At 43.0% G+C, this 18,989-nt stretch overlaps 1 protein-coding gene across 1 annotated transcript; it reads right to left on the reverse strand.

Moving 5' to 3' along the window:
• Positions 1-2,231: 2,231 nt before the first annotated feature.
• Positions 2,232-16,507, reverse strand: LOC309414203 (HORMA domain-containing protein 1-like; the record flags this gene model as incomplete). The annotated part of the gene is made up of 13 exons (XM_082011500.1): positions 2,232-2,312; positions 4,192-4,275; positions 5,003-5,079; positions 8,615-8,678; positions 9,840-10,093; positions 10,686-10,837; positions 12,725-12,792; positions 13,456-13,482; positions 13,584-13,604; positions 14,004-14,040; positions 15,572-15,635; positions 15,962-16,106; positions 16,475-16,507. The coding sequence occupies 13 exons, from the start codon at positions 16,505-16,507 to the stop codon at positions 2,232-2,234; spliced, it is 1,107 nt and encodes a 368-aa protein (XP_081867626.1).
• Between the last annotated feature and the right edge of the window lie 2,482 nt (positions 16,508-18,989).

Consider the following 18,989-nt stretch of genomic DNA (forward strand, 5'->3'; position numbering starts at 1 on the left):
CTCCCCCCTCTGCCTGGGCACACAGAAAACCAAGGTCTACCCCATTTCTAAAAACCATGGAGTACGACAGTGCTAAGTCCCAAGACCCAAAACCCAGGCTCCAGGGAGGCACAGACAAGGACAAGGGACACTTGCCCCTTCTACCCAGGAATTTTCAGCTCCCCCGACAGCTGTACAAGAGTCACTCACAGGGAGCAGCCAGACCAGGTGCTTGAGGAGATGACTGCACATTGAAGGCGAGGGGGTAGATCTAAGCCACAGCCGAATCCTTTCACTAGGGGACCCCCCAGCCGTGCACTCGCAACAGAGATGAGGTCCCGCACCCAGACAGGACGTGGGACACCTGGCAGCGTCCCAGGGCCATGCAGAAAACCAGCACCCTCCTTGGCACGACTCTTTCTCACCTCCGCCCTGTGCAACCCGCTTGCAGCTGATTCCTTTTTACGGAGGTTAACGAGCTGCACATTCAGGTTCACACTGCCAGGCTGCCAACCCCAAACCTCCCACGAGCACCCGACACCCCACTCAGCAGTAACGAGATCCCACAACAAATTCCCTGCGACATGTACAACAGCAGCACGCGGAAGGAACAGCCGTGCCCCTCCCCGCACGGAGTTTCAGGGCTGAGAAGCAAAATACGGTTTCGCATCTCCCCCAACCTTACCCCTGCCCGGCGAGTCCGTGCCAAACCTCCCCCACTCCTTTCCCTGCGACCAAACTTCGGGGCCGTGCGGAGGAAAAGCTTCCTGGTGGGGCAGGGGGAGGGCGGGAGCGGCCCGGCGGCTTCCTGGGCTCCGGTAACCCAGCCCGCAGCGAGGCGCCGGCAAATGGGAGCCCGCACGGCCGGGAGCCTCCAATGAGCGCAGCCAGCGGGGGGATTTCCCCTCCTCCTCCTCCTCCCGGGGAGGAAGGCGGTGCGCGTGGAGCGTGTGCTGGCCCCGTGGGAGGCGGCGGTTGCGGCGGCGGCCGGACCGGGCAGTTCTCTGCTGTCGAAATAAACAAACGGGTTCGCAACCAGCCGCGGGCAGCGCCCGCGATCGCTCAGGAAATCCCAGGGAACCGGTTCAGCGCGGTGGAAAGAAACGCGAGCGCCGGCCTCGCACAGCTGCCTCCCCCCCCGAGGCCCGTTTCAACCTCTTTTTGTCCCCTCTCGCCTTGCTCTGGCGCGCTGCCCGCGCCCCAGCACCCCGCACAGGCGCGGCCCCAGACAACCGCTGGCCGGAACGGGAGCGAGCAGCCCGCGCCTGCAGAGCGAGAGCCCCCGGTGTCCGCCAACCGCCACAGCAGAGACACACACAGCAACCGGAATGGGCCCAGCGTTTTAATTAAGATAAAGACATTCTTGAAAGTAAAATGTCAAGAAGAGTCCAGCTATCCCCACCTGAAGACAGCAACAGCTCTTCATGCAGAAACAGCCTCACTCCAATTCACTTACAGTACAGAGAAAGTAACACTGTCTTGTTCGGAAAAGAAATGGCACCACATCCAACTTCTGCAATTAATCATTACATACACATTTCTTCAAATAATCTCACACCATTGTAACAGATGCCTGCCCGGTTAATACTTCATTTGTAATTACACATCTCACAGCTGTACAGAAATCCCTATGTTTTGGCATGAAATAATGTAACTGAAGGTATGAAGAATGCTTGTTTTTCACTTGAGTCTGGTGCCTTCAGCCTGGAAGAAATGCAAATAATCAAGCCCCCCCCAACTGTCCCAGTAATAAAAGCAAAAAATGTAGTATTGCTGTAACTATATGTAACAATATAGTCCTCCTGAACCCACTCAGCAAAGCTCTGGAAATCAGCCCATGACTTGAGGAGGTTCCAGACAAGGAGATCCTCAGCTTTGAAATACGGCCCAAAGTTACCCATGAAACCTCATGTGGTGGGTAATTAACATTATACAATCACCATCAGGCCTTAAACACATCATAAACAGGGCGTTCAATCCCCCAAATCCCCTTTGTTACAGAAATTATCAGTTACATCAGTAGTCAGGTACCTTCGGTCTTTCCTGATGGGGTACAACCTCCTAGAAGAAGTCAGTTCTGATGTCTTCAGCTAGGCTTCTTAACAGATTCTTTCATTAAAATACTCACTATTTTGACTACAAAAATGGAACAGAAAAGATACCTAAAAGATATTTAAATATGAACATTCACATTAAACAACAAAATGGCAGTGGTGTGCAGAACTCCAAACAAACAGCAGGAAGACAGGTATCTAAAACCGCTCCTTCGGTTCACTGATCTTTCTCCTTTTTGGCACCACATCCTGACTAGATGAGAGTTCAAACTGATGAACCTGCCAAGGAAAAACAAATATTGCATTACAGGCTGACACACAGCAGACTGTGGCCTGCTCCATGGCACTAGCAAGTTTAACATGAGAAAAGCCCACCCTGGACAAGACATCAAGAGCTGCATGTCGAGCATCCAGCTCAACCTTGCTATTACTTGGTCCCTGCCCAGACATGCTAAGCCTGGAGTAACACCTGGGTACTATTTTCTGTCAGAATTTACCTTCCCTCCAAACTACTGAAGGAGGGCTGGGATGCATTTATGCTGTAACAGCAGGACCTCATGTGTGTCACAACTTCAAGAGAACATAATGAAAGCCATTCCCCTTCCACAGAGGCAACACACCTCAAGTCCAATTCCATGACCAGCTGGCAGCCACCACAGTGGCCCCATCTGCAGAGTGCAGAGCCAGGCAGCACCAGGTGAGCTTCGCACAGCAGCAGAGCACCCCACACCAACAGGGGAGGGGGCTCAGCACCACACAGGCTCACCTGAGTTTAATCCAGTTATTTTTGACTTGCACACATGTGAGGAGATGACAATTCAGCCTTTAGCTCTGCTGTTGAGTATTTAAAGCAACTATGCTTTGTTTAAATTCTAGTATTAAGTTCATTAAAAAAACCCTTTTCAAAAGAAACAGTGATAGTGAGCATTTTTTTTTTGGCATCAGTGAACAACAAAAAAATACCGCATATGACCTTGGGCTTGGAAGTAAAAAACCCTCTATTCTGCAGTGAGCAGCACCTTTATAAGAAGATTGAATCTACTGGCTTTATTCTGAATTTTCACATCTCCACTCCATGCCTTTGTTGCGAACTCCGTTAGCCCTTTTCACATGCAGCTTCCATACATAGATATTTTTAAAACACAGACCAATTTATCTTTTGGATTTCTTTAGAGCATTCTGCTGAGGAATAAATTTTGCATGCTCCCGAGCCCAACCTCCATCAACCTTTACAGAAATAAGGCAACTATTAGTTTAGGAGAAAACTACTGGCAAAAGTTGAGCTGCACTTTACGAACCCTTACACAACAACTACTGCACTAAAAATGAAGGAAGGGCTTTCCTGGGCAGGCACAGGAGGGGTACCATTTTCCTTGGCCTTGACACACAACTTCCCATCCCGACTGTAAACGAAGAGCACTTATTTACTAGAACGGTAACATTCACCCCACATCTTCTGAGAAGAACCTACCAGTAACCCTGAACAGGCGCAAGCTGAGCGTTGCTGACACCTTGTCAGGGCCACCCAGAGCCTCACAAAGCTGAGGCCACCAAGCTCAGTTGGTAAAGGCAGCGACTTGGGGGCCCCCAATACCAGCCCCAAAGGCCAAGTTCCAGCCTGAAGACAACTTCTGCTCCACCTTGTGCAAGGCTGGAGGAATTTGGCTCCCTGAAAGGAGCACTGACTACAGGACTCATCTGCTGCAATGCAATTAAGCGAAGACAGACTGGATTTTTCTTGGTATGAATGAGTCAGATGAGGTTAGAATTTTGGCCTCATGTATTCCAAGTAAAATCACTAGCAAGCATATGGTACACCTGGCTGGGGATCTCTGCTGACACACACTCCTACCAAAAATGCCTTAAACCCGCAGGTAATTTGGCTAAATGCATTCTCAAGATGGAAGTCAATCCTAATGAATTTTTCTCAACCTGTGTTAACTGCATCAACACTCAGCTTTTAACTCTTTGGAACAGATTTTTTTTTTGACACTAAGAATCCAGATGCATTGAATTTAATGGGAATTTTAGAAGTTATGAGAAATTCATTCTGTCAACATGAATTATAAAGCTTAGTGTTTTATTCACTGTTTAGAACAGGAAAAGGCTTAAAGAACAGAAATAGAAAGAACAGAACTAGATAAAAAACAGTACTAACAGTGCTGGTTTGAAATATCTTTCCACTTCTTGTCCTGCTCTCTGACACATTAAGTTCAGATGTCTTACTTGCCAAATGATCAACCTAAAAATCAGAAAATGTAAGTTGCCTTGTGATAGCAGTAAAAAAAAATATATTGGAGGCTACAGCAGGGTTCAGTGCTGTAGCATACAAAGAGCTCTGGCTCTGCTCACCACAGCATTTGAGCTGAAATTTAAATACAAGAGTATACCCACTGAAGTCAACAGCAGCATTTACAGCTGAATGTGTCAAAGAGCCCTGACAGATCAAAGCATCAGTTATTTTTGCACAGTAAGTCACTCAGTTACCTAGGGCTATTCCATTTTAAGAAGTCTTAAGGACCTGCGTTTGAAGTAGTCCTCCACATCTATACACCATTTTGATATAGGCAGGGAATATAGCCCGAGTTTTAAGTCTGAGTAGTAAACCTGCATTTTAAGTTTTAATCAACCTTTAAACAAGGCTTGGTCTGTCAGAATTCACAGAGAAATTTCTATCAGGCAGAGTGTTTAGTTATGGCAGTTTATAAACATGGAAATTGCATTCACATTTTTCTTAATTCATCAGACCAGCTGTTTGGTTTGAAAACTGTATGACGGGAACAGCCTCTTGTTATTGCTTTAGAATATTTACAGTGTTTTACAGAAACAGTTAAGTAAAATGTAAAGGCATTATTACTGGCTGCGGTAAATAAACCTTTAGCAGATTACCTATTAATCACTCGAAGTAGGAAAGAAGCTTCACAAGAGCTCTAGTAAAAATTTAAGGTGACGGAGTGCAGTTTTCATACCTGAGGATTAGAAACACACAGATTCTGGTTCCCTCCAGCCTTTGTAACTTCATCTTCTTCACAAGTCAAACTTAGTTCTATAAAAGAGTTGTCAGTAAAGCACACTGTCAACACCAGACTAACAGCCTCTTAACTGCTGTTTTGCCACAAGGAGCACATGTGCTTTATAAACACGGGGAACTGGTGCTTCAAAAGGGCTCCAATTCTCTGTCTGCAAGTCATTAATTCCACAACTATTACACTCTTACATCTTTAATTCAGCGATTTCCTATCACAACTTCCTATCACAGGAACACAAGAGATGCTTATTGTTATGTAGTACAGATTTATGCACAGGATCTTTGGAAGAGTGGGCTTGATCCCCAGACTCATTTATATACCGTACTGCTAAAGGCTCATCTACATTGGGATTTGCTTCCAAGCTAAAAAGCCTCACAAACCCGTTTTGCACTGCAGAACGGGCAAACGGTGCCACAGGGCCACGCTGGCACAGCTTCTGCATATTCCGAACTCGCTGCCAGCGGATGGCTCCCATTTTGTAACCCAAGCGAGCACTCTGGCTGCAGTGCCTGTAGCTACAGTTCCCCTTGTCACTGCCTGCAGCTGCATGAACAGGCCACGAAGAATAAGCAGTCAGCTCTGGAGGTTTTTTGTTGTTTCTAATCCATGCTGGTTTTTCCTAGGACACAGATAAAAGCATGTATTGGTTATAGACGACTATGCTTCAGACTGAAGAACATCGGGGTGTCATGCTTTTTCCTGTGTCTTGTCACTCCTGTAAATAAAACATTACACCAACTCAATAAGACAAGGAATTTGCTGCATTTTTGCATGGTTTGGGAACTCCTAAGAATTTCTCAAAGCACCACATACAGCTTTATGGGGTTATTCCAGTTCTGCCTGGAATAACCTATGCCCACCAGCATCGTCAAGATAAAAATGCTCATCTACACATGCTGTTTCCTACACGTTTCCATGATTATTTTCAAACAGCGTGGAAGCGTTACCTGTTTTTGCAAAGCTGCACATTTCTAAAAAAACAAGATAAATGCCACTATTTAAACACACAGCACAGTGTTCAATGTTGGGCTTGAATGACAGGACAGTCCAACTCATTTTAAAAAAATCCAGGCTCAACTTGCTTTGTCCAACTGCCTTCACAAGCACTCAGACACCATGGTAGCCCCAACAAGCCGCTAGTCTTGTTCAGGTTGAGAGGACCAAAAGCCTCAGCACTGACACAGTTGCCACTTTCATAGTTCTGTAGAAAGCAGCATGTCAGGAAGTTTCTGCAAAAACTTAGCGTTTCTGAAGTCTGCAGAACCAGAGTTGTATTTCAAAGTAGATGCAAGCATTCAGAAGAGCGAACAGAGCAAGCAGCAGCACTAATGGGCATTTCTTCTAGGAGTGCCATATATTCATTATCTCCACAGAAGCCTCAACCTCTGCTACAGAAAAAAAACATTTTATATAGGCTTCTCATCCAAATAAAAGACTGTATTTGGATTTTGGTCATAAAGCTTGTTTGTTTACTTCAGTCTTGAGAATTCTGTTCCTTTAGCTATCCTATTTACATCAGCATATCAGAGCACTTCTGAGCATACTTATCTACATCATCTCTACTTAATCTTCTTCCAAAAAGGGCACTTATTTCCTCTTTGGACCTTTCTTTGCTATGTTTGAAGTGCTCTATGTACAGCACATGGGTACCAGTATAGTCTGGCTGCTTCCTATATGGCCTCTCCAAGATGGGGAGACCAACAAGCAGCAATTGATTCTTCAGTTCATTTGGTAGCAAAGCTCAATCTTTGAGCTCCTGGGCTATCTTGGGGAATCTGAAGATAAATAATCTACTTTTCATCCTAGTGTCTCTAAAATCTTAGAAGGGAAGCTTCTGCTCGGAGTCCCTGAGGACAGTTTGCTGTCTCATGTTTTGACTTTGAGACGGTCTGGGTCTGCATCTTGGAGCACAGACAAAAACACAGTAGAGAGGTTCCAGAGCATGTTTCTGGTAGTAGCTGCAGTCTGGGTGGTGTAGCCAGGACAGTTACTTTATTGGCACTTCTGCATTCAGAGCTCAGTGGAGGACATTTATATGATTGTAAGCAAACAGTACAGAACCTATCTCTTTATAAAGGCAAAGAAAAATCCAACAAAACAGGTGCTGCTGTTTTTCATCAGAAAGGATGAGCGGGTACTTCCTAATGTCTGCACAGCAGGAAGGGCATAACGGTTTATTTGATAACAAGGGAGAAGGCAGCTTTGCCTTGCAGTGTTAAGAGTCCTCAGAGTGCTTCCAAAATAGAAGATTTCCTTTATACTCTCTGCAAAACTCAGTTCAATTTCTTATTGAAATTGTTACATGAAACTTTTTAAAATAAAAAAAAGAAAGTGGTTTTGGTACCTTCTTGAGAAGTGCTGCCTTACAGGCCTCCACCTGGAATTTGCTTTTTGCTGCTACAGTTTTACACTGACAGATTTTACAGTGTTGGGATTTTACTTGAGGAAACTCAGTTTGCTGAGATTCATACTAACAAAAATGCTTTGCTAGAACTTGTACTTATTAAAACTAAAGTTAAAAAAGTTCCCTTGCAATTACCAAAATGCTCCATATAACACACAGTAAGAGAGAAGGGCACACAGGTCCAGAGTAGGCTGTGAAAGCAAGCAGCTAGAAAAGGCACTGAAAAAGCCAGCAGCACAGACATAATCACACAATTATTCATAAAACAAAAATATTGAGCTTAAGTAACCAATTGTATTAGGAATAGCAAACCACAGTAATCATAGAATCATTAAGGTTGGAAAAGACCTCTAAGATCAAGTCCAGCCATCAACCCAACACCACCCTGCCCACTAAACCATGTCCTGAAGTGACACATCTACACATTCTTTGAACACCTCCAGTGACGGCAACTCCACCACAAGTAATGAACACCTTCCTTTGTACAGCAGAACATGCATCATACAGATAGATATTTATACATGGTATCATTCAGTCTACCACAATGTAAAAACTCTCTGTACACAAGCCCTGATGGTCTCAGTTCCTCCACAACCACAGACTGAAGCACACGTGGATTGTAGAATCAGACCACGCGCCTACTGTAGTCAGAGCTTAAGCAAAGAAGGTGGCTAAAGTGGTATTTCTGCTAAACTTATTTAGTGGCTGAAGCTGTGAGCGTACAGTCCAAACAGCCGATTTAAACAAAAATACTCTTGGACCATTTTTTGCATGGAGAAATCTGCTTCCCACATCTGCATTAATGGAATTCAAGAGCACAACACCTCTGCAAGCTTTATGTGGAAATTAAATATATTAGTAAAATAACAGAAACAGCAAGAGAAACCAAATAAAATTTACTTCTAAATATAACCCATTAAATTTAGCTTATCTGATAAAATGGAACAGAAGATCAGAATTTTACAACAGAAGCATGAAAAGGTGCATTTGCTAACCAAGTGCTTCACAGAACAAAGCCACGATAGAAAATAAAGGCACAGCAATGTATGCAAAGAAAAAGTGAATAGCGATCTACATCAGAAAATTGAGTTTTAGTAACATCAGGAAAGAAGCACAAACTGAATAGACTTGAAAAATGTAAACGTTACCTTGAGCTTCTGAAATATTTACATTATTCTTATCTTCTACTTTGTTATCCAAGACAGGATCCTCCTAGGTTAAGAAAAAGGTCTATCACTTACTGCAGTCAAGTAAGGAAGAGTGTTGGTACTCACACTTAGGGCCAGAGCTTATTACATGGATTCTCAGTGGAACAAACCGTTTTCAAATAATTGCATCTGACATGCAACGTACAGACTAGCTCAGTGTCAATTATTAATGCCAGCACACATTTAACTCACCAAGGAAAACATACGTAAAAAATACTAAAATTGGAACAATAGTATTGAAAGGATACATCAATTACCTCCATCCTATTGCCTATGGAACAGCAACTTAGAGGCATATGCAGATTTTGAGGGCCAAGCGGTTTATTTCCAACTCATCACCTACAGGGCTCCCTAGCAATGCTAACTGAGGGGGGACAAAACCCTGAAGCTCCACCTCTCTCACCTACGGACAGTATAAATTAGCACACATAGTTGCACATTCTCACATGATTAAAAGTATTTGCTGCCTGCCTCCACTGACCCTAGAAACATATGCCTCCAACTGCTGAAGCCTGCACAAGCACAGTCCCAAGAGCCATCTCGGGTGCTCCAGCATCCGCAGCAGGACACACAACTCTGACGCACTCGTGCCTTCAGCAAGCTTTGCTTTGTGCTTTTTTCTAGGCAAATTTCCCCAGGGAAAAATCCCAAAGCCGAACAGAGTTTGTTTTAACTTTAGCTGTGGCATCACTAGCTGTAGCTCTACATATACTGCTGTACAAGAGGATCCCAAAGCAAATTTATTGCCAGTCAATACTTTCTGGCTGCAGCAGCCAGAACTGGGACTGCCATGGGATACGTCCAGGGAGGTTCCACCCGTGTCCTGCGCGTGGAGCTGAACAAATGGCCCCGGCACCCACAGCACAAAGCTACCCCTCTGCTTTTCCTCTCAAGTCTGAGACATGACTACCAACAACACTGCTGCTGACAGGCATTATGCTGATACGCTTCTTCGATACTGCTTTAACAATGACAGATTATTAGCTGGAGCAGTAAAATTAAAGCAAAAAATGTCTCTAAGACATTGTCTTGCCTAAATGGATCTGGAAACAGAGTTTTTAAATAATGTTATAGTAAGACATGCAGTAAAACAATTAATGGCCCTTTTCTAGACCATAGGTCACACAAAAATTCAACAAGCTACACAAAACATTTGCACCCTTACATTCATGTCCTGGTTCTCTTCTGGATCATCTCTGTCAACTCTAACATGCCTCTCCAGGTGCTCAGTCTCTCTATGCTTTAGGATGCTTTTATCAACATTTTCCATTCGTTGTTTTTCAGTTGTAACTTTAACTTTCAGCATATGAAAAGGCGTTGGCACTTCACCCACATTCAGATACATAGGCTCCCCCTCAAATATCATCCCCTCACATTCACCCTCCTTAAAGCCAGGAGGTTGGTAATCAGATGGTGTAACTGCAGAAAAGAATTAAATGTGTTAGTTTTACAAGAACATGTTTCATTTTAATTTTAACTTGTGTGTCAAAGACTTTTCCCCTTTAAACAAAGGGCTACTCAAAGAACAGTGTGGGGAGGGGAATTACCAATATTCAACTTCTAAATGAAATTCTTTTCCCCCTACAGAACAGGCAAAACCCACTTAAAGCTATTTGAAACAGTTTTTACATGCAAAGAGATGAGCTAGCAGCTCTGATTTTGTTGTAAAGCAGTAATACATCCTGAAAGCAGAACTACATTTAAATAGTCATCCAGACTAGAACTAGTCTGGCAATCACGTTCTATACTAACATACTCAGGAAAACTCAGTTTGTTTTTAAAACACACTGAAAGCCTTGCTCCAACAAAGTCAGTGACAAGATTGTGTTCCTACAGCAAGACCAAATCCTTTCTCATGACAACTTTTAAAATCCAAGCAGAAAGACAGATGCAAAGTAACATCATTTAACAAGTCCCAGTAACCATAACGAATATACATTAAAATATTTCTTTGAACTTCTTTCCAATGTCTGAACACAGTTGATAAATTAAGGTAATATGGAAATACTACCTTCATCATAATAGAACAGCTTCATAGTCAGGCAAACATCATTTGGTAATGGACTCAGATTTTGCATCAGAACAAAAATCTTGCGAATAAGGAGGATACTGGCTTTCTTGGTGTCTGCACAGGTGATTGTGGAATCACTCCTTTTAGTCTTACTAAAAATGGACAAAGTATTCAGATTATTTTTTTAATGCAGAGTAAGCTGTTCCTCGTATTACGATACATGACCCTTTAACAGACTGTGAATGTCAGAAGCAGACATCACATTTATTGCCTGAGGTCTGAGATTACAAGCACTGCAATTCCTTATACTGTTTAAGTGACCTGCATGTTCTCTGCCCCTCAGAAGATCAAATCCTGAGACAGGGACATCACAAAAGCGTCATGGTTCAGCAGCTGTGGCCAACTTACTGTATTTTACATTACACAATGCTTAAAAAAACACCGAATCTGATAGAAAGAAAGAAGTAGGTACTTTTGAAAGCCCCAATTCTGCAAAGCCTTACGTACTTGCTCTCCCTTAAATAAAGCAAGTGACAAGAATGGTTACTGATAAGAAATGTGGGCCTAAGTGACTCTTGGCATCCAGCTCTGACATTTCCATGTCTCTGTTCTACCAGCAGCTGACCTAAACCCCATCTTATTGCCACTAAAAACACTCTCCCTCTACTCCCCTGCTCCTCAGCCACACAGCTCAGAGAGGGACTAGAGGACCTGAAGAGCCAGCACAAAGCAACTCAGTTATTCCATTGGATAACCCTGTGTTTCGGAAGCATGCAATGCTTATGGAAGCATGCACCTTAACTGCCGTGTTTCAAACGTCTCGCTCCTCTGCAGATGGTCATCTCCTTCCCTGCAGGGTGTCAGAAGTAGGCTCATGCCTTGTATTTTCAAATCAGTCTGGCATGACTTCATGCTAACGCACTAAGGCAACGTGGTGTGGCTGAGTCGCATCCCCTTCCACTAGTGTTTTTTTACATGACTTCGAACTTTTTTCAGAGGTAAGTAACTGACCTCAGCCCAAAGGGCTTAGGTCTGCAGCACTGCAGTCTTCTTTCTTTAATTTAAAAAGCATTTTACACAGGAGGAAAGTCAGGAGAAGTTTGTTAGGTATGAACTTGCTACATTTCAAATACTTGTCTTAAAATAAGCCATTTCCTTGCAGCCGTGACTGACCAACAAGCCCCTACAACGGAATGAGGCCCACTGGAGATGGGCAAGGGTGATGTGCTCATGAAGCTAGGGAATAACACAGGGCATCAACCACCACAGCTGTTGCAAAGGAAGCCAACTTTATCTCAACACACAGGGGACCCGAGCATGGCCTTCATTTTAGATAAACAGCTCTATGTCAGATGAGTGAATCAACTGGTGGTGTAACTGTTTCTTCCAGAATTCATTAAAAGCATGTGAATGTCTCCTTGAGTCAGCCAAACCAGTATGGGGGGGAAGTGAGTATGTGGCTCAGCCCCAAAAAGTATAAAAACTAAAAAAACAAAAGAATTCCAGAGAGCAATGGGCTGGAGCTGGCTTCAAGCTGCATATTCCTTCCCCACGACTGGGGATGCCCGGCATCACGGCAGTGAGCACATTAGAGACCAGTGACGGGAATCACATTGGTATTGATTCAACTGTGTATTGCAATAGCTATGCTTTGCTAAGCACAGCTTACATTTGTATTGTGTTTTCACTGTATTTTGTATCATCTCTGCTAAATAAGAAACCCCATGTAACATCAAGTATCTTCAGATCAGTAAATCTGATATTAAACATTTCACCCTCCAGGCATGGAATATCTTCGAGGACCTGGTCAGAGAGCATTGGACTCTGACACTAACAGTCATCTTTTGAGTGTGTATTTAAAAATACGAACATACTCTGACAAAGTTACCATTGTATTTTAAGAGTAAGTCTAACCTAGTAGTATCTGTTGATAAAATTAATCTTCAGATCCAGAATTAAAAAAGGAAACAAAGAGATCCAAAGTTCTTACTTTCAGCTGTATGCAAAACCACAGAGCAGAATAAAGTCTGTGACAGTACCTGCTGAAATCCAGGAGTGGCCCATTGTGGGTGTACTTGAATTTGAAGTGGTAACATTCCGTAATTGTCTGCAAACAAATCCAGTAATTAAATTATTAGCTGTCAAGCAAACTACTACTACTATTTCTGCCTAGTAATTATTAACTTTGCATTTAAAGAAAATGATAGTCCAACTCTTGATCCACTCACATGCGCTAAATACAGCTTTCCAATGCTACAACAACTAACAGTATTAATGTATATAGTTGTCATCAAATAAAATTAAGATCTACATTATTTTCCAGGAATCACCATGATAAACTCATGTTGCAAAACATTTTAAGTTTTTTTAATGAAACATTCATTCAAATTTTAATCACTGTGAAATGTTTCACCCACATTAACAGAGACGTAGTGACACCCAGTGGTTAGTTAAAACTTACTGCGTTTTTCAGAAAGAAGTTCCATAAGTTTGTTATGCAGAGTTAGGACAATGCATCTTTATTGGCCATTTAACTCTGCAACACCACCTTGGGTTTCTTGTACTGGCCTGAAAACAACCTGACACTAGATCCTCAAAGGCAGTTCACTACATGGCAATTCGGGTAAGCTCCTGTGATTCTTGTATTTGATATTTTAAGACAACATTCACATTAGCGCACACCAAAAGGACAAGTACTATTGCTTGTATACACATTTCACTATATCCATACTATCGTTAGTCATCCGGTAAAATATTCTAGCAGATTTACCTGAGGATCTTCTGGATGGGTATAGACCTGTATTTTTAAAGTAAACAGAGGAAACAGAGTAAGAACTGTACACATCTCTAAGCACCTACCTTAAAAAAACATGTACCTTACTTTTCAAGGATACTTACTGCTAGGACAATCATTCTTAGCTGTTGGAAACATAATTGAGGAAAAAGAACATTAAATGTATTCCATAGGCCATTTCTGTTTACCAAGTGTTCTGTTTCTATAGCTCTGGAAACCAATATAGACAACTAAGGCCTGTTTGAAGAGAAACCGCTTCATACACTTAACTCCTTATCTGTTTAAGAAAGGACTTAACTGGAAGAAGAAAATTCCTACATATCCCTGGCTTTAAGTGTTTCTGTTTACAAAGAACATTATCCTGAAATGTCTGTGCATCCCACATTGTAGCCAGCTGTTTAAACATATTGAAGCACAGCTATTCCCTAACCATAAAGTCCTATAACTACACTGGCAGCTAATGGACTTGCATAAATGAATGTTTCAATATTTTTAAAATAGCTAAATGATACTGGAAAACTTACGTATTTCTTCTGCAAGGCATCGTAGCATCCTAACATCCTGCAAAAATCAAACATTGTCCATCTACTACTAATCTCCATTTGCTTTGCTTCTGACTAAACAGTCCCCAAAAAAAGCCTTCTGATTTTATTAGAGCAATAAATACTCATTCCATTAGTGTCTTATTAGCAATGATAAGAAATTACTATCTCTGTAAACCAAATAATCTTAAACTCTTTGCAAAGTAAAAACATAATCTGTAAGTAAATAATTCATCAGTAAAAACATAATGCAAACGTACACCTACCATTTTCAAACTTTAACACGTGTATTCATAAACAAGTTTATAAATAAGTACTTCGGCTGAACATCCAACATCTCTGAAGCACAAAGGAATTATGGCCCTTATTTTGATGTTGCAATTTACTTTATGTAACATGCAAACAACAATCAAATAGTGAACCAAAACTTACCCTATTTTTTCCTAACATTTCCTTTGAATATAGTCAACAAGGAAAAATTGGGTTTGGTGTGTACCTGATGCTGAGTTAAAGGCTACTCACCTCTCAACTCCAAACAGGTAGCACACACCCTTCACAAAAAACAGGGAGCTTTTCCTTGTCAGCACCCATGCCACTGCCCTCACTAGTGTTTGACGCGTAAGAGTAAGGTGAAATGCACTTGGTGCCACTTCAGTTTCCTCTACCACAGAAGATCAATTAAGAAATTCCAGAGTACAGTAAAGGAAGTCTTCCCCCACCCCAGTGACAGCACATGGACAGAGTGGATGACTAATTTCACCTTTAACATCAGAACTCAGACCCACATCTCCAAACACCTCAAAACTGGCAGCAGCTGCAAACCCCTTCTGCTGAATGCAGCATTATTTCCAACACCCTACCTTGTACTACAACTAGTAAAAGTGTGGAAAGAAGAAAGCTGGTCTTTATACAGGTAAAAAAATAGGAATGTGCATAGAAAGCAAAGGCCTTATATACACCCTTTTTTAAAAAGCAAGAAGAGCAGCTGTGAATAAGTCTCACAATTACTGTGAGCAGGAAGAAAATAAAAATATCAAGTGACATCTTTACACTCAACTATGAGTTTACAAGTTGATAGACTCATTTGCAGACACAGTTCTGCCTTGAATATAAAGGCCAACAGTTACCACTTTCTTATACAAGTCTAAGAGCAAGATCTATAAATTCAAGATGCAAAATGGTAACACTGCAACTAGAGAGGATCTACTGGTTAGATTTCTGCATTTATGTGCGCCCTTCAGCACTCATACACCCACAGCTCACTCTCCAAACACACACTTGTGCTCTGCTAAGCACCGAGTTGTAAGTCTTTCTAATAAGAAAGGCAACTGTATAACTATTACATCTCTACTGAAAAACACACATTTTGACTTTCTTTAAAAAAAGAAAATTGTCAACATAGTAAATACCATGCACTAAAAGCACTGCCTGGGCAGTTGTTCACTCACAGCAAGTGAACTTTTCTATTTGTATATGCAAACAACCAAAAAAGGTATCTTTCAGAATTGACATGCTATGGAAGTGTTATACATGCACTGTAATTAACATACCATTTCACCAGCTGAGTAGAGCCAGGACAGTTCTTGTCCTCCCTCAGAATTTTGACAGAGACATCTCAAAAAAAGAATATATACATGCATATTTACTTAGGACAAAATATAGCTATGTGGCTAAGAAGGTGACGTTCATCCCCTAAAAGTATGTAATCAAAAGCAAACTAAAATTAACATTACCAGCAGATGTAGGCATGGTTTTAATTGCTGAGTTTGCATTTCGTTAGATAGCGGTGATGCTGCAATGAATGTATTAGTGAAGTTTCCATTACAATCATCGAAAATGGTTATTACCTTTAATGAAAAAGACCAAGCGGCTTTAAAAACACTCATCAACTTCATAACAACCCTATAATTTTGCAAAGAATCATGAAAACAGCTTGTTACCATCCATGTATCTTGTTCCGTAGGCACTTTCAGGAAAGATTCCTCTCAGGTATGTAATGCAGGATACTGCTACCGCCAGGAGCCTCTTCACTAGCATCAGGGATTGCTGTTCAGTAGATATTTTGTTAGGAAATACAACTGCACTCTGAAAGTTAGAGAAAAAAAGAATTAATCACTGCCCACAACAACAAGCTTGTACAGTCTACAGTCTGGTCCAACGCCTACTTAACATTTTAATTTAATGGAAAAGCATGACTCTTGTCATTTATAAAGTTAAGCTTATTCCTAACACTGGGCATTGCTATGTTTTTAGGACATAGCTGATTGCTACCAAGTGCATGACCACAAAGTTCAGACTCAAGCATCTTTATTCATAGTTAAAAGACTGAATCAGCCTGTAATTTTCAAATGAAAAATATTACAAAGCACCTGGGTGCCCTATTTCAGCTAAAATGCAGTTATTTCTCCAAATCAAATAACATACTGTGCTGAAATACACAAGAAAAATCATACCACACAATTCCTTTGCTTCTGAGCAGTTGCCATTTTGCAGATACTCTTCTATCTGCTAAGGAAAAAAACTGCATTAACACATGCATGGCCATCATTAACGAGTGCATACGAGCCCAGACCACAGCTATTCAGCTTCAACAAATCAGTAGGTGAACCTACAAACAGTTCCTGCACAACTAATCTGTATCAGTTCAAATAAACCCCATAGATTTAAGGAAACCAAGCAGGAATGGTTCATCTGGTAATCACCAGCAGTAGATTCCTGATTTTCACACCAGCACAAACCTGCCCCAAGGTCACAGTATGCAATAACTGGAATATTGTGGGCCTGTCTGTAAGAAACATGAGCCTTTGAAAGCAATGCTCTGAAGTGCTAACTGGCACCCAACCTAACAGACTTTGGAAGGACCCTTACAGGCTCTCCACATTTAAGTCACCTCCAGCCAAAGTTGAGCCATCACCTTCAGAAAACACCTCCAGGCTTCTTTTCCTCTGTAATTTAAACAAGTATTGGAGAAAGAGACACCTCTCCAGCTATTCTGTTGAGGCATGCTTCCAGTAAACCTTTAACCCTCAGCACCATCAGCCTGACTCCGTCAGACAAGCCTTCCCCAGAATGCAAAAACAAAACGCATCCATGCCTAAGGACATACTAAATACCCTGCCCAAGCAGAAGGCTCACCCTGCCTTCACCAGAAGGCACACAGGGAACTGAGCTCCCCCTCAGCTGAGCCTCCAGAAACCCACCTCATCTCAGGCAGCGGCTGCACTCAGGACCTCTGTGAGAAATGTAACACTAGACTAGCCCCTTCCCAGCAGCACCACCACCACTCAAAAAGACAACCCGCCCCCCCCCCCCCCAAGGTGGCCACCCACAACCTTAGGCAGAGAGCAACAATATCGGGGGCGGGAGGGAAGGGGCAGCAAAACCCCGCAGGAGGCGAGGAACAGAAGAGCACCCTCGCACCCGGAAAGTGCAAGCCCGCACGTACTGACACACCCACCCGCGAAAACCGCCAGCGCCGCCAGCACCCGCCCTCCCCCTCCGCTTTTATAAGGCAAGGCGTCGTGTGCAAACAGAGGGGCGGGGCTCCCCCCCCCCCCTCCCGGCATGAGGGCCGTGCGCAGCGCCGCCACATAAAGCCCCCTCCCTCACCACCCCCACCACCCCCAAGCCAAGACGGAATGGAAGTCGGCGGCGGGGTTGGGTTTAACCTACACAGGCGCGTTAAAGCAATGCGTTGTGGCTCTCTTACCGCTTTAGCCCAACTAAATACAGAAGTGATTCACAGCAGGTGTCGTTCACTAAAGCATTTTTAAGCCAGCGTGTAGGCCTTATGTCAATGTAATTTATGCTTCAATGTAAAGAAAAGGTTTTAATGAGATTGCAGTCTCAACCAACACTTTATACATGAAGACCTTTTTTCCTTCAGAATTGGTTTTATCTCCCCGTTCGAGGCAAGCACTGTACTTGATCGCAGGTTGTGCTGTGTGGGTGCGATGGCAGCTGAAAGTGCCAGTGACAGCATCTGTATTTCAGTGTCACGACCACCAGAGCTTGCATCAATGTGAAACCACGGCCAGTGGCTACTTTCCCTGCCCGCACTTTGGCAGCAGCGGGATGGTCCATATCTTCCACTCCCAAATAAGAAACAAAACAAAAATAAAGAGCAGCCAGCCTGGGTGAGGGCCTCAGTGGGATGATGGGAGGCCAGGACACTTGGCCTCCAGAGACACTGTCTTCAAGGAGATGAACCGCGCCTGAAGCTCTCCTCCAGCAGCAGGAGATGTGTGCAGAGCTTTGTGATCACCCAGTCAGCTCAGGGGATCTAGGCCCTGCTTCCTAAATAAACTAGACATATTAAATAGTGAAGGTGTGGGAGGGAAACATGGTTTGTGAGAGGTTTCCCACCTGGGGGAGCCCTTGAAACACCATCCTTTTCACAAGCAAATGTTTCAGTCCTGCTTTTTTAGCAAGAAGAATTCACCATGCCACAGGCAAGCAAACTACGGCATAGCTGCCAGGGACAGCAAACGGGCAAATTTGAGCGTCAAACAGCTGGGCTGTATGAAAAGGGAGCTGAAGCATTTTGTGAAAGGTACCCACTTGGGGGAGCACCGCTAGATGGCAAAGTACCAGCTTAGAGCCAGGCCAGCTGGAATTCCCTCTGCCACCTATTCCTGCCTCCAGATACACATACAGGATTTTCAGACAGTGAAAGTGATCTTTAATTCTTCAGCGAAAGTCTACAATTCCATCAACAATGCACAGAGGTAAAGTGATTTCTGTCTCATGGTCACAATACTCAGTACTGAACTGGAGGGAGGAAAATCAGAGAATCACAGAATCATTAAGGTTAAAAAAGGACCTTCAAGATCATCAAGTCCAACCGCTAACCCAACACCACCATGCCCCCGAAACCATGTCCCGAAGCGCCACATCCACACGTTTTTTGGACACTTCCAGGGATGGTGACTCCACCACCTCCTTTGGGCAGCCTGTGCCAATGCTTGA

Source organism: Phaethon aethereus (assembly GCF_964289735.1).
Source record: "Phaethon aethereus genome assembly, chromosome: 28".
NCBI lineage: Eukaryota > Metazoa > Chordata > Aves > Phaethontiformes > Phaethontidae > Phaethon > Phaethon aethereus.